This window comes from Lolium perenne, chromosome 6 (genome assembly GCF_019359855.2).
Source record: "Lolium perenne isolate Kyuss_39 chromosome 6, Kyuss_2.0, whole genome shotgun sequence".
In the NCBI taxonomy this organism is placed as follows: domain Eukaryota; kingdom Viridiplantae; phylum Streptophyta; class Magnoliopsida; order Poales; family Poaceae; genus Lolium; species Lolium perenne.
The window spans coordinates 253360535-253375655 of record NC_067249.2 but is presented as its reverse complement, the minus strand read 5'-3'; the positions used below and the strand labels follow the sequence as shown (position 1 = coordinate 253375655).

The following is a 15121-nucleotide window of genomic DNA, read 5'->3' as shown; positions in this document are numbered from 1 at the left end:
TGCTGTTTGGATAGTGCCTCTATGCGTGGGAGGATACTGAGTATAAGAGTCAAACTCACTAATATTCCCAGTAACATGTTTGGATGCTCCAGAATCAAGAATCCAATCTGAATTAGCATTATGAGTGGCTATAGAAACTCGATCAATATTACCTTCATCTTTGTAGACATAGTGAGCAAAGTTCCCAAAGGTTGCTTCATTTTGTCCTTCTTCCTTTGATTGTCCCTGAGAGGTAATGGTAGTTGGCTCTGCTGCCATATGTGCCTTGGGTGATATAGTGTGCTGCTGTCCACCACCCCTGCCATACTGTTGTCCATATGACTGTCCACCACCTCTGCCATATTGTTGTCCACCATCTCTTGCATAGTGCTATCCATATGGCTGTCCACCACCTCTGCCATAACCTCTTCCTCTGTAGCTTCCTCTGCCATGTGTTTATCCTCCTCTCCCCCTACTGGGTGTAGCACATGAGGTACACTGATGCTTCAAGTGTCCCTTCTGTCCACAAGTATAGCAGTCTCTCATCTCTTGTCTCTCGGTAGTGTAGAATGCCGGATGGGGGACAAAATCGCTTCCCTTTGTCATATTCAGACGCACTTCCTCTCTGGACATAGCTGTAATGGCTTGTTTGAGAGAAGGGGTAGTGGTTTGATGCAGTAAAGCAGCCCTTCTCCCCTCAAAATCTTGATTAAGACCTTTCAAGAACTTCATGACTCCCGATGTTCAATCCAGCTTGCAGCAGCACTCACACATTCCCCATGGGCAAGTTCCAGAGGGTCAACATGATCTAAATCTCCCCAAAGATGTTGCAACTCAGCCACATATGCCATCACAATTTTGTTTCCTTGTTGCAAGTCATGCACTTTATCCTCAATCTCAGCAATCAAAATAATGTTCCTCTTTCCATAATATAGATTTGATAGGGTATCCCATACCTCTGAAGCTTTTGTGAGTGCCTCTACAGAAGCAGCAATGTTAGGAACCAAAGAGTTAAGCAACCATGCCACAATCAGAAAATTTATGGCATTCCACTGTTTCCATTCCGGACTGGCCTTGTCTGCTGGTTCTGCAGCTTCACCACTCACACGTTCATCCAACCCTTTCGAGTTCAAAATCAACAGCGCCCTTCTTGACCACCGGAGATAGTTGGCCACTCCTTCCAACTTGATTTCATTCGCCGGCAGCTCAAGTTTCTGACCGATGTTGGTATGGGGAACGATTGCTCCCCCCTCCAACAGATCCTCCTCCTCCATCTCATTTGGTAGTGATAAGTTCTGCCAGCTTCTCTAGAGCCTTGGCCAAATCCCCTTTGTCCCCCATGCTTGACACCAAACTAAACTCTCAGAAACACCAAAGGGCTTACCCGCAGGATGCCCTCTTCGTCTCCTTACTCGTCACTGCCTTCCCCTCCTTGCCGCCGCAGCAGCCTACTTCCTTCCTTCCTCTTCCTCTTCCTCCTAGCTGCCACAGCAGACTAGGCTTCCATATCGGCAGTCCTTCCCGTCGTTGCCCTCACTGCCCCTTGCTATGATACCATGTGGGCAGAGGTGAGGGCCTAACCTGAGGTAGAAGGAGGCTGCAGGGATGAACTCTCTCAGCTTAGGGTTACATAGATAGAAGCACCTTATATAGGTCAGGACTGGGCTGGGCCAGATGGGCCACAATAGAGAACAAGAAGACAGCCCAACAGTTATTCAACAAAGAGGAAAGTGGTGTCGTTTACTAACATTTTTGTGCCAGTAGTTGCCCACGAAGTATATCCAGATGTGCTGCAGAAAAAACAGAAAAGGTTATTAATTGGGTGAGCAACAAAGATGAAGTTAATAAAGGAGCATCGGCAGCGAAGAAAGAACAAATCAAGTAGCACCTCAATGCCTTTCTTGAGATATTTCTCGTCAAAAGAGAAAAGTGCAAAGCCGGAGGGTGTCTCGAATAACAGCTTGACCAACCAAGGAATCTTGTAAGGTTTTCCTGTGGATAAATCAAGGAAACAGAAGTAAGCGTAGGTACAGCCAAACGGCTTGGATTCATCGGAGGCTGAGGGTAAAGGGTTTTTGGGGCTGCGCGGAGGCGGCGCGCGGTTGCCCTATCAATCACAACCACAACCACGACCGAGAAGGAATGCTAATCCTCGGACGCTGAAATCGGCTCGCCGGAACTCACCCGGCACTCCACGGGATCCACACATAGAGCAAGGCATCGACAGATCTTCTCCGACTTGCGTGGCTGCGCGTTACTGTGATAGAGGGGTTAAGCAGATGACCCAAATATTTCCACAGTTTGGCTCATCGTATTTTCTCCAACATCCGTTCTGTTAAGGAGTAGGGCCCGTTTAGGAACAACTTTGGGTGCGTTGCTTGGGCTTTTGGCTGGCCTTTCAAAACCAAAAGCCCAACCAAACGTTGATCTGATAGCACTATAGCAACCCTCCTAGCAAACCTTCTTAAGCAAACTCAAAGGTACATCATGTTTTCATGGTGTTCTCTACATCGCTAAGCTGTCAACAACCAAGTTGGAGCTGTGGAAATTCATGGTTTAGTGATGAGAAACAACATTGTATTTTTTGTCTTATATTATTTTGAGGTGCTTTCTTTAGTTTACAGGTCTTGTGTCCACTCTAATCATTTAAAAGATAATAACCGGTGACGAGTGCCATTGGAGATGGCATTGATCCTCTCTCTAAAGCGATGTAATCATTACCATAGATTTGAGTGGAATACAAGAATTAACAGTAGATTACTTTTTATGGCCACTCTCATCATGTAAATTCTAATGGATCACGGTCGACAGGCTAATCAAAGTTATTGTGCAGTAGTATTCGTATCAAGGTAAACAATACGTTGCTTTCCAAATCCAATAGAAAAAGTGCTGATATATTTTTAATGAGCACTAGCTCCAGGAACAAACAATGATGAGTTTTTTATCGTTACCACTTAGCATACTAGCTCATTTGGAAAGTTTGCTTATTTAACGTTGACGGACTGACAGGAACTTGTTTAACTCCACGACGCTTCTAAACTTACTTTTGTTCGATGATACTTACGGAAGTAGGTCAGTCCTCACAGGCAACTAATTCTGCCAGGATGCATGCGGCTTTGATTTAGTAGTTCTAGGCTGTCTTCTTAGAGATTAGTTTAACTTATTACTACAACAACTTGCTCATCGAATATCTGAATTGACTGGTTATTGGAGGAGACCAGAATTGCAATTATTGCAATGATGGAAAGAGAAGCAACCAACGTGGAAAGCAAAAGAAAGAAAGAAAGAAAGCGATGCCTTAACCTGCTCATATCTTTCTATCTAGCTTCTTCCATATCAAGTCAAGTCAATGGGCGTTGATGCTGCAGCGAGTTGCTGTTTCTAGGCCAGTTGCTAGCACTACGAAATCAATCACTCTTCTCTCATTTCTCCATATGCAAATATTCTACTAGCTTCCATGGGAATACCTTCTTTCTTCAGCTGGCTCATCGGTAAGTACCCAAACATTGTCACCCCCACCATCGCCGCCTGGAAGGAGGACGATGATGATGAAGAAGAGGAAGAAGAAGACGAGGAGGGGGAGGGAGGTGAAGAGGATGAAGAAGAAGAAGAAGAAGAAGACAAGGAGGGGGAAGAAGAAGATGATGACTGCATCTTCGACAACCTCTACCTTGACATGAATGAGATCATCTATAAATGCTTCCGCATGAATAACGGATTGGTAATACACATATTGAATTATTGATCAACCCGTGCTTGACAAACTAATCTTCACGTATGCATCTGGCTGGTGTCTGCCGATTATTCCTGTGAGTTCTTGAGCCCCTTTTCACTAGCATATATTTTTTTAACAGGTATACCATTGGTTCTTTGATTACATGGATCGCTTGTTTCTCATGGTCAGGCCGAGGAAACTCCTTTACTTGGCAGTAGGTTCGTACAAACATTTTTCCATCTTGCCAGTATAGAAGGGTCCACTTATAATTATTTGGTTCCAAACGCAGATGGTGTTGCCCCTATGGCCAAGATGAACAAGCTGCGCCAAGCGTACTTCAAATCTGCCAAGCATGCCACAGATGCAGTGAGCTCTCAATTGTATATACTGTATTATTTTAATTTCTGCATGGACGCGTGACGTAATTAATGTCTTAAGTAAGAAATAAATTCACCTTGCATGCGTGCTTAATTCCATCAATCAGGAGGCTGAAGCAATTCTCTTGACGGAGATATTCAGAGCCAAAGGGAAAGAGGTCCTGCCTCGAGACAAGTACGAGCTTGAGGATCATACTGTCAAGATGCCAGGGACAGAATTCATGGAGAAGATATCAGTGCTGCTGGAGTACTATATCCGTAAACGGTTGAATACCGACCCCAAGTGGAAAGACATCAAGGTTTGCACTTTTTTTACACTTGCATTAGCGCAGTATATGAAGTTCATTTTCATCCTCTGTTTAGCCAGCATATTTTCGTTTCTATATATACTATTATTCCCTTATGTTACATAAAGAATTCAACTTTAATTGTTATTTTTTCAAAAATATACCTCTAGTACACTGGAACTGTGATTACTATGCCACCCACATACTCTGTTAAAGCATGTACTTTGGGGTTTGTGAGATTGCTGAATTTGTCATGAGGTTGGCCACTTGATGAGTTCACAATGTATCTTTTTCTGAAGGTAATACTCTCTGATGCAAATGTTCCTGGAGAAGCGGAGCACAAGATCATGTCTTTCATTCGCGCACAACGGAGCATGGAAAACTATGATCCGAACACTTATCATTGTCTGTATGGGCATGTATGTACTTTAACTGCAGGATGCACTTGATTATCTCATTGTCTGAAATTTTCTGCAGCATCAAACTAGATATTTGAGATGTTCAATCTTGCTTATTTTTATTGGAGTTATATCTGAATAATTATCACAGGATGCGGATCTGATAATGCTAGCTTTGGCATCTCACGAAGTACACATGTCAATTTTGAGAGAGGTCGGTAATTCAAGCATGATACCTGCGAGACTGTATCAGGTTAATTCCACTGACACAATATTACCAATGGTTCTCATGTTAACTATGGAAATAACGACGTCTTATTTCAGTATGTGGACATGTGGGTTCTGAGAGAGTACTTGGAGCTTGAAATGAAGACACCAGATTGCAAACAAGATACTGAGAGACTAATAGATGACTTTATCTTCATTTGTTTCTTCATGGGAAATGATTTCATTCCACGGATTCCTTCACTAGAGATAAATGAAGTATGTATATGTGTATGTATATGTGTATGTATATGTGTATGTCTAACATGAACATCGTTGCGATTGATTCTCTGATCTACGTTCACTGTTACAGTTTGGAGTTGATCTTCTCATTGAAGTGTACAAAACAACCTTCAACAAAATGGGGGGCTATATTGTCAACACAGACAAAGTACCTGGAGAATTTATTCCTTTTATTTTCATCAATGATAAATAATTTCACATGATTTTATTGCTACTAAAAACAGATCAAAGATAACCATGGTGCGTATCTGCAAGTCTCAAGATTAGAGAAGTTCTTTGATGAACTGTCCTTGTGCGAAGAGAAAATTTTACTGAAAAGATATGAACTGAGAGAGGTATGTTACCACCCTTATCAGTAGTCTGCACTAGTGCTAATTAGTATTTTCATAGATTTGTTCTTGATTTACCTGCAGCACTTATTGTGCAAGATACAACGTGAAGCTGCGGAAACGGAATGGAATGAAAGAAGCTCTGACAGTTTGGTAAGGATTAATTATTTAAAAAATATATATGCAGTGGTCTCATTGGTTCTTTCTTCTACTCAGGAAGAAAGCCCCGATGGTTCATACTCGACGTGCATGCTGTTTTTGAAGCAAGGAAGTGCTCGTACTTTCAGTGGGACTAATGTATGGGAGTTCTGCTTATTTCTGCTACAAATTAAGAATGCTTGAAAGTCCTGACTAATTCCGTATTGTCAGGTCATAAAGAATACCAGGGAGCTGTGGAGAACTGCGAGAACTGTTTGCCATAATAAGGGCGACCTTTTTAGAAAAAGAGCCTGCACACAAGACAGGGTTAGTGGCATACATTGCTATGCAGATTTATTCTGTGTGCAATTTCTCACGTATCTATTGCAGCTAAGACCAGGATGGAAATCACGGTTCTGCAGAGAGAAATCTGGTGCCGAAACTTCTAATGAAGCTGGATGGCTGCAGCCTGAAATGGTTCTGATTTTCTTTGTTTCTTCCTGCAAATGGAATCGCATGAGACTTGGCTGGGGAATATAAATTTATTTCCTTTTTCTTCCTCATTTTGATTATTTATTTTGTGGTATTAACCTTTCTCATACGGAATTTAGGTGCAGAAGTATTTAGAAGGATTATGTTGGATGCTTCGATGCTATTTTTCTGAAGTTCCTTCATGGACTTGGTATGAAGAAAACTATATCAATTCTGTAAATATTTTTGTCAATGTAATTCTTTACACATTGCAATTTCATGGTCCAAAGTTAGTACTATGATGTATGTCTCCTCATATTTACATGTGAGTGATGCCTAACAGCTCCAGTACATAAATATCTAATGGTAAAATTTGTGCGTTCTTGCAGGTGCTACCCATTCTATTATTCTCCTTTGGCATGTGATTTCAAATGTCTGTCTCAATTCAAGGTATCCTTCACCGTGGACAAACCACTAAGACCATTTGATCAGCTCATGGCAATTTTGCCTCCGGAAAAACATGTTTTGTCATGTGCCCTTCCAGCATGTTACATCAAATTAATAGACTGTGAAGAATCTACAATACGAATATTCTATCCATCAGGTATGTAAGTAAATCCATCAAGTATGTTTATTGTTCTTATTCATATCATCAGATTAATTGTTGGCGTACTTATATAGATGCAATTTGTTTTTTTTTTCACTAGAGTTTGAGATGGATGCAGATGGGAAACGTTTCTTGTCGCAAGTAAGTTATTCATTCACAATTGCATTAGGTAAACTGAATCAACTCATAGTTTCAACCTGAACAGATCAAGTCTTGGCTTTTCACACCTTTTAGGTGCTAGGCATAAGGAAAAAAAAAGGACTGACGCTAACTTTCAATGAATGAATTGCACCAATTTTAGACTAATAAGTGGCTTCAGGGTGTTGCGAAGTTGCCATTCGTGGATAAGGAATTGCTGCTTTCCGCTACCAAAACGGTAGAGAAAGAACTCACGGTAAAGCAATCGCTTGCCATCTGATTATCTTATACCAACGTACACCACCCTTAAAACTATAGTTGCATAAACCACAATTAATTCATCAGAAGCATCCATAATTTACCTTGTTTACACATCAGGAGGATGAGATGAGAAGGAATAATATCCGGCAAGAGAGGATCTTCCTGAGGTGCTCACACAGTTTGGCCAATCACGCAGCATTCGTGCCAACATCCGAATCTCCACAGAAAAGGCTCCCGATATGCACTAGGTGCTTGATGTAAAAAGAACTTGCGTGAACTTTAGGAACTAATGCTGATTTTTTTTCCCAAAGCAATACAAAATTGATGCTGACTTTTTTTTTTGCTTTTTTCTACAGCGAAATCGGAGGATGGTTCTCACCTGAAGAGGAGTTTCAAACATTCGCGTCAAGAAGAGATCAGGTTAATTGCTCTTACATTTGGCCAATCGATCCAGACATGTCGGTGTAAGTTTCTCTTCTCGAGTTTATCACATGCACGCATTGGGATATCTATCTGTATATAGCTCATGTGCCGTCGCTTTTTTCCATGGCGTGTTTGCGTATGTTTCAGATCAGCAATGTTCTTCAACCCTGAGGCAGTGAAGCCAATCTCGAGACTACTTGAGGGTGTCATCGTACCTGATAAGGTACATCCTGATGTTAGTGGTGGTACATAATTTTGATTGATATAGATTGGAGATTCGTCGATGTCTTCAACATGTGTGTCATCCTGCAGACAGTAACTGAGGCCGACATTCGGAAGAGGCCGCTGTGGCACACCTACCCGGGTCCAAGACTGCCGACAGTCGCTCACAGACCAGAGACCCTGGGCCAGTGGAAGGCGATGCCGAGGGAAGAGCACAAGTCCGGTGGAGAAGGGTGGCTTGGCAGGGGGAGGGGAGGCACCGCTGCCGTCGCCGAGGCACAGCAGATCGGGAGCAACAGCAGCTACGGGCGTGCGAGAGGGGGCGGCTATGGGAGGGGTTCGCGGGGTGTGGACATGGCGCAGAGCCCTCGGTTGGACAGCGGTGGTGAGTGCGTCTCCAGACCGGGACTGGCTTGGGCAGGAGGAGTAGGCGGGCCGCCGGCGCTGCAGAGGCAGCAGACGGAGGGGCGGCAGGTTGGGTTGTGGGCGAGAGGAGGCGGCAACCCCATGCGACGTACAGCTGATTGATCAAAGCTAGTACAGCTGCTGTTCCCATCACTTCACCGATTCAAAATATCGCTACTTTATATATCGCTACTTTATCTAAAGGATTTGCTTGAAATCAGCCGTCTGATTTTTATTACGTCTCGGTCAACTCCGTAGCCATTGGATTTGACTCATGATTCGTGCTGATATGACAGCAACAGCCTATAGGTGAGTTGCAACTAAAGAAATCACCCTCAAAAAATCTCGAAGATATGGTAGACATCTAAATTTCCAGGCATGAGACATTGGGCGATGAGAGAGTTTGAGGAAGTACTCATAGAAGAGCAACAAGATCTCAAAGCTGACAACATGCTGGCGCTGTGGCGCATGCCCTTGCTAGAAGAGGCCTCCCGATAGCTATGACTCCCGCTGCTCTTTCCATTGTGAATCAAACTTTTCGTTTCCCACAACGTGAAGGCGCAAAGCCGCTCTTCACAACATCAGCCTTCTTTTTGAAAGGCTGCAGGCTGCACTATGACATGGTTGCTAAATAATCCATAACACGTGTCGCTAAATTGTATGTATTTAAATATATTTTAGTATGTCTATTCACTCGTTTAAACAACAAGTAACTAAAACCCCTTAATCGGAGGGAGTAGTTTATTTGACCAGCCTGCTATCTGAAAAGTCCGCAGACGTGGGAGTTGCAGTACAAAAATATCAGTCTGTCAGATTTTGAATACTCCTACAGGCGACTCGCCGCGAGTCAGGTCTTTCTATAATCACACACCACAACTCACCCAATTCGTTGCCACTGGATAACTCTGTACCACAATAATTAACAAGAGGTATAGCACACTTGCTGAGTGAGTAAGAGTAGGCATCAGTGGAGCCCGGCATCCGTGCATGTCGGCAATGCGCAATATGGCACCCGGCCAGCAGCCGTGCCTCCTGCAGTCTACAGAGACCCACTTGGACCGTCCTCCCGACGACTCCCTGCAAGTCAAGCCGTTTATAATCACACATCTACCTAGTCTCTACACCTATCCCATTGTTGCCATTCGTCATTCTCCATAATCACAATAACCAGGAAGAGGAAGCAAGCAAGCAAACTTCGGGCCTGCATGCAGCCGGCGGCGATGGAGATCGGCCAGCCAGCACCTGCGCCGCCGGCAATGGCGACAGGGCAGCAGCAGCCGTGGGAGTACAGCCTGCGGAAGTACCTCCTCCTGCTGGCCACCATTGTGGCCACCGTGACGTACGCCGCGGGCTTCAACCCGCCCGGGGGCGTCTGGCAGGAGGGCTTCAATGACGGTGGTCAGCTCGCCGGCGAACCCATCATCCGCCACACCCACTACCACCGCTACCTTGTCTTCTTCTACTGCAACGCCATGGCGTTCGCTGCGTCGCTCGTGGTCATTGTCCTCATCCTCATCCTCGCCGTCCGGCACGACAAGGAGAAGGAGAAGAAGGGCACCGTCTGGGTTTTGAAGGACATCATGCCGCTGCGGCTTGTGATGGTGCTCGACCTGGTCAGCCTCGTTAGCGCTTACGCCGCTGGCACCTGCCGAGACAAGCTGTCAACCCTCTACTTGGCGGCTTTGGTGACCACCATCTTCCTCTACATCGTGCCTCTCAAACTGCGAGACTGGTGGTCTCTTGATAGCAACTCTGTCTTCACCTCCAACCTCCGGCGCGAGGCCCTGAAGGTGATGAAAGCCGAAGAACGGCTCCGCAAGGTACTGATGCTTCTGGCCACGTTTACGGTGAGCGTCACATACGGCGCCGGGATGAGCACGCCAGGCGGCTTCTGGGACAGCATTGGGGACAGCCACTGGCCGGGCGATGCAATCCTCAAGGACCGCCACAGCCTGCGTCTGATGGTGTTCTTACTCTGCAACACCACGTCGTTCTTGGCGTCCCTGCTCATCACCATGCTGCTCATCATTGACAGAAAGCTCCACGAGAAGACGCCCCGGTCTATCGTGCTCTATGTGTGCATCGTCGTCGCCCTGATCGGCCTCATTGGCGCCTACGCCGCTGGCGGCTGCAGGAAGACCGACACCACCGTATACGTGGTCAGCCTGGTTGGCGCTGTTCTGGCATTCATCCTACTCCATGGGTTCTCCTACACTTCTTGTTCCGGTACAGACAAACAAGCAGATGGAAATCAGCAGACTGATAATAATGCCAGGTACTGAGCACATCATATCCTCTTGTTTGCATAGACTGCTTCTTTCTTTCTCTGCAACTGAACTGAACTCTGTTTCTTTCTCTGCACTAAATGAATGCAGTGCTAGGGAGGCTCTGGACAAGGCTCGCTCTCTTGTTCTACTGCTTGCCACTCTTGCCGCCACCATCACCTACTCAGCGGGGTTGAACCCGCCGGGTGGCCTTTGGCAGGACAACAGCAATGGGCACATGGCCGGCAACCCGATCCTTGTCACGACGAATGCTAGGCGGTACACTGTCTTCTTCTACTGCAACTCGGTTGCCTTCGTGGCCTCGTTAGTGGCCATCATCCTGGTCCAGAAGGAGCTTCTGGTCAAGCACCACGTGCTGGAGGCAGCCATGATATTCGACTTGTTTGGCCTCATCGGTGCGTATGCCGCCGGGAGCTGCCGGGACGTGAACCACTCCATCTATGCCATGGCCTTGGCAGGCGCCGTATTGGTCTACGTGGTGATCCATGTCGCCTTCTTCACGCTGGATCACAAGGAAAAACAAGATGATAACGAAGATCGGTTGCTTGAGAAGAGGCGCAAACGGTTGCTCCTCTTCGCAATCTTGGCAGCGACCATCACCTACCAAGCTGGCCTCACCCCTCCAGGCGGCTTCCTACTCCAGGACGATGGGCTCAGGCACCACGCCGGCGACCCGGTCCTCTTGTACAACTACCCACGCCGCTACCATGCCTTCTTCTACTGCAACTCGGTGAGCTTTATGTCGTCGATCGCCATCATCATCCTCCTGGTGAACCCCAATCTATACAGGACAGCCATACGAAGCAATGCACTATCTGTTTGTACGGCGGTGGGCTTCTTTTGTTTGATGGGGGCCTATGCCGCCGGAAGTACGCAGCACCTCAAGACATCCATCTACATCTTCGTGTTGGTGGCCGTGGTCATCTTCTTTTCAGCTGGGCTGCTGCTAGTATTTTTGGTGAGGGAGCTGAACAGAAATGGCAATCCAGCAGCTGTGCAATCAATAGAACAGGAGCCCCATAAGGACGAAGAAGAAAGGAAGGAAGAAGAAGAACAGAGGGAGGAGGAAGAAGAAAGGAAGAAGCACGTGAGGCGCAAGTACCTGATGCTGCTAGGCATCTTGGTGGCGAGCGTAGCGTACCAGGCCGGCCTGGAACCGCCTGGTGGGACGTGGCAGAGCAGCGGCAACGGGTACGAGGCGGGCAATCCGGTGATGCATGACAATATGAGGGGCCGGTACCTTGCCTTCTTCTACAGCAACTCCATTTCGTTTGTTGCTTCCATCGTTGTCATCATCATGCTGCTACCGCACTGGCTGCCGAACAAGAAGAAAGAAGAATGTGAAGAGTGGTCACTGAGGGTGATGAACAAGACGATCATACTGGATTTGTTCGCCCTCCTAGGGGCCTATGCAGCCGGCTCTAGCAGGGCGTGGACGACATCTATGTATGTCGCTGCGCTCACCTTTGCGGTGCTGGGCTACTTTGCAATCCATATGACACTATCATTCCTTTCCCATCGTCGCCATCGTCGCCCTGAGAGGCAGATCAGCCGTCGTCTCCATGAGAGGCAGAACAGTCGTCGTCTCCATGAGAGGCAGAACAGCCAAATAAATCATCCGGTGTGATTCATCATCTGTGTGCCCACCTGTAGACTGTAGTATAGCTCATCTTAGCTGTGAGCCTGTGATCTAAGATATTTTCTCTCTAATCGGCCTAGCTCTGCCCAATCTCTATCCTTCTCTAGCTCTCCCTCTTTTTAGTGATGTAATAGGGCTACTTGCTTGGGCAGGTGTGTTTATCATTTAGTGATGAATATGGCCCCTCTCCCTCTTTTTAGTGATGTAATAGGGCTACTTGCTTGGGCAGGTGTGTTTATTATTTAGTGAAGAATATGGCACGTGATGATTTGTTACTGGTACTGCTGATTCTATGCGCAGTCTCTATCTCATAAGAACTTCAACGGAAACTGCATGACTTGTAGTTATAATTGTAATCAGGAAACTGAAGCATTTGTTACTACTACTGAAACATGGTATGCCAGTAATGTCACTGGGTACAGTTTGAAGAATTGTCTGATCCTAAGGCGGCATGTTCCACACCAAAAGTGGGAAGAAAGTAGATACGAAGTAACGACATAACAGTAACCAAAGGTCGAGAGAGAACTAAGAACATACATTGAATCCATCGGCGGGGAAATCTCCCTGCTGGGGAAATTCGCCGAACACCTGCAGGTCGCCTCGATCGGAGCTTCCTGCTTTCAGTCATCCGCCACCGTGAGCTTGTCTGGTGAAAATTCCTCGATCATGGTTTGCCTCGATCGGAAGCATTTGCTCGAGGCGAGTGGATGGTGTGCGAATGCAGGTGCTAAGGTTCAGAAGCAGTTGCTCGAACCGGCGCCCTCACTCGCTCCTTGCGATCTTCCACACGAGGGACACGGGAAAGAGGAAGGCCAGGCGCAGCGCTACGATTCCCGGACGCGGATCGGAGCGGGCCGTCGCCGGCGATTGCCGGAGAAAAGGAGGAGCGGCGACTTGGCCCCTGGCTCCCGTCCGGCGGGGCTCTGTAGGTCCTACCTGGAGCGGTATATCTTCTCAGGAATGACAAATGAGTGACAGAGGCCCATACCGATCACTGTAGATATCCACCAATGAGTGCCTATCCTCCATCCGTCTCCCCGACAAGGTTCCACGACCCGTTTTTTCATCCGGACGGTGAAAAATGATTTAGTCGGATCTCCGGATTCTCGTTTTTGCTTGGATTTTCTTTCATCCATCCGGCGAGCCCATGTTAACCCGGCCCCTAGGACGCGCTCGGAGAGTTCGGAGGAAGCAAAAGCGCGGAAATCATCGAGGAAAGTTCTCTCCTCGCATTCACGCTTTGCTCCCCTCTATTTATCGCGGAGCTACCGCACCTGCTCGCATTCACCACCGCCGCCCCCCTCTCTCCACTCTTCTCTCGCCGAAAAAACCTCTGCTCCAATGGCGGATCTTTTCCCTGGCGACAACGCGGAGAACAACGGCTTCGGGCGGCGGTCCCTCCACCAGTGCGAGGGGCGGCTCTTGTACATGGCCGGCTAACCGGCGCCGCCGGACTTCCGCGCATCTGGCGGTTGGCGGCTAAGCGCGGGTGGCATGCTGATCCCGCCGCCGCCGCAAGGCGACGCCCTAGACGCGGAGATCGAGGTGCGGCTTGCCTCCATGAGCGACGAGCAGCGCGCCGACTGATACGCGTACAGCACGCGTCCGTTGGGAACCCCAAGAGGAAGGTATGATGCGTGCATCGGCAAGTTTTCCCTCAGTAAGAAACCAAGGTTTATCGAACCAGTAGGAGCCAAGAAGCACGTTGAAGGTTGATGACGGCGAGATGAAGTGCGGCGCAACACCAGGGATTCCGGCGCCAACGTGGAACCTGCACAACACAACCAAAGTACTTTGCCCCAACGAAACAGTGAGGTTGTCAATCTCACCGGCTTGCTATAACAAAGGATTAGATGTATAGTGTGGATGATGATTGTTTGCAGAAAACAGTAGAACAAGTATTGCAGTAGATTGTATTCGATGTAAAAGAATGGACCGGGGTCCACAGTTCACTAGAGGTGTCTCTCCCATAAGATAAATAGCATGTTGGGTGAACAAATTACAGTTGTGCAATTGACAAATAAAGAGGGCATGACAATGCACATACATGATATGATGAGTATTGTGAGATTTAATTGGGCATTACGACAAAGTACATAGACCGCTATCCAGCATGCATCTATGCCTAAAAAGTCCACCTTCAGGTTATCATCCGAACCCCTTCCAGTATTAAGTTGAAAACAACAGACAATTGCATTAAGTATGGTGCGTAATGTAATCAACAACTACATCCTCGGACATAGCATCAATGTTTTATCCCTAGTGGCAACATCACATCCACAACCTTAGAACTTTCTGTCACTGTCCCAGATTTAATGGAGGCATGAACCCACTATCGAGCATAAATACTCCCTCTTGGAGTTGAGAGTAAAAACTTGGCCAGAGCCTCTACTAATAACGGAGAGCATGCAAGATCATAAACAACACATAGGTAATTGATTGATAATCAACATAACATAGTATTCTCTATCCATCGGATCCCAACAAACACAACATATAGCATTACAGATAGATGATCTTGATCATGTTAGGCAGCTCACAAGACCCGACAATGAAGCATAATTAGGAGAAGACGACCATCTAGCTACTGCTATGGACCCATAGTCCAGGGGTGAACTACTCACTCATCACCCCGGAGGCGACCATGGCGGTGAAGAGTCCTCCGGGAGATGATTCCCCTCTCCGGCAGGGTGCCGGAGGCGATCTCCTGAATCCCCCGAGATGGGATTGTCGGCGGCGGCGTCTCTGGAAGGTTTTCCGTATCGTGGCTCTCGGTACTGGGGGTTTCGCGACGAAAGCTATAAGTAGGCAGAGGAGATAGGTCAAGGGGCCACACGAGGGCCCCACACGCTAGGTCGGCGCGGCCAAGGGCTAGGCCGCGCCGCCCTGGTGTCTGGCCACCTCGTGGCCCCACTTCGTATCATCTTCGGTCTTTTGGAA

General features: G+C 47.1%; 3 protein-coding genes and 1 long non-coding RNA gene across 9 annotated transcripts; 2 read left to right on the top strand and 2 right to left on the bottom strand.

Annotated features, from left to right (window-relative positions):
* Positions 1–707: 707 nt before the first annotated feature.
* On the bottom strand, positions 708–1253 carry LOC139832698 (uncharacterized). The gene has a single exon (XM_071822517.1). The coding sequence runs from the start codon at positions 1251–1253 to the stop codon at positions 708–710; it is 546 nt and encodes a 181-aa protein (XP_071678618.1).
* Positions 1254–3282: 2029 nt separating this feature from the next.
* LOC127305185 (5'-3' exoribonuclease 3-like) lies at positions 3283–8495 on the top strand. 5 transcript variants are annotated; one of them, XM_051335564.2, is made up of 21 exons: positions 3283–3700; positions 3834–3912; positions 3984–4060; positions 4179–4370; positions 4658–4777; positions 4908–5009; positions 5081–5239; positions 5334–5411; positions 5488–5598; positions 5677–5745; positions 5809–5889; positions 5962–6057; positions 6121–6207; positions 6342–6412; positions 6591–6805; positions 6909–6949; positions 7110–7202; positions 7325–7455; positions 7564–7671; positions 7778–7865; positions 7943–8495. In XM_051335564.2, the coding sequence occupies exons 1-21, from the start codon at positions 3437–3439 to the stop codon at positions 8378–8380; spliced, it is 2700 nt and encodes an 899-aa protein (XP_051191524.1). In that variant the 5' UTR covers positions 3283–3436; the 3' UTR covers positions 8381–8495. The 5 variants fall into 5 exon arrangements, with proteins under 5 accessions (XP_051191524.1, XP_051191526.1, XP_051191525.1 ...); XM_051335566.2 differs by having other exon boundaries at positions 3285–3700; positions 7128–7202; XM_051335565.2 differs by having other exon boundaries at positions 3289–3700; positions 7778–7853.
* Positions 8496–8889: 394 nt separating this feature from the next.
* LOC127305187 (uncharacterized) lies at positions 8890–13147 on the bottom strand. Its single transcript, XR_007853729.2, has 4 exons — positions 12719–13147; positions 12007–12196; positions 11645–11857; positions 8890–11534 (listed from the first exon to the last, which is right to left on the bottom strand). It is a non-coding gene; the product is annotated as an uncharacterized lncRNA (long non-coding RNA).
* LOC127305186 (uncharacterized) lies at positions 9463–12462 on the top strand. Of its 2 annotated transcripts, none has more exons than XM_051335571.2 (2): positions 9463–10532; positions 10633–12462. In XM_051335571.2, exons 1-2 carry the CDS (start codon positions 9463–9465, stop codon positions 12167–12169), a joined length of 2607 nt encoding a protein of 868 aa, XP_051191531.1. In that variant the 3' UTR covers positions 12170–12462. The 2 variants fall into 2 exon arrangements, with proteins under 2 accessions (XP_051191531.1, XP_071677327.1); XM_071821226.1 differs by having other exon boundaries at positions 10567–12462.
* Positions 13148–15121: the final 1974 nt, after the last annotated feature.

Coding starts and splice junctions, on each gene's coding strand:
- LOC127305186 (XM_071821226.1), top strand. CDS start 9,463: ATGCAGCCGGCGGCGATGGAGATCGGCCAGCCAGCACCTGCGCCGCCG. Junction 10,533..10,566: donor CAGACTGATAATAATGCCAG/GTACTGAGCACA, acceptor TTGTTTGCATAG/ACTGCTTCTTTCTTTCTCTG.
- LOC139832698 (XM_071822517.1), bottom strand. CDS start 1,253: ATGGAGGAGGAGGATCTGTTGGAGGGGGGAGCAATCGTTCCCCATACC.
- LOC127305185 (XM_051335564.2), top strand. CDS start 3,437: ATGGGAATACCTTCTTTCTTCAGCTGGCTCATCGGTAAGTACCCAAAC. Junction 4,778..4,907: donor ATCATTGTCTGTATGGGCAT/GTATGTACTTTA, acceptor TAATTATCACAG/GATGCGGATCTGATAATGCT. Junction 5,599..5,676: donor AAAGATATGAACTGAGAGAG/GTATGTTACCAC, acceptor ATTTACCTGCAG/CACTTATTGTGCAAGATACA.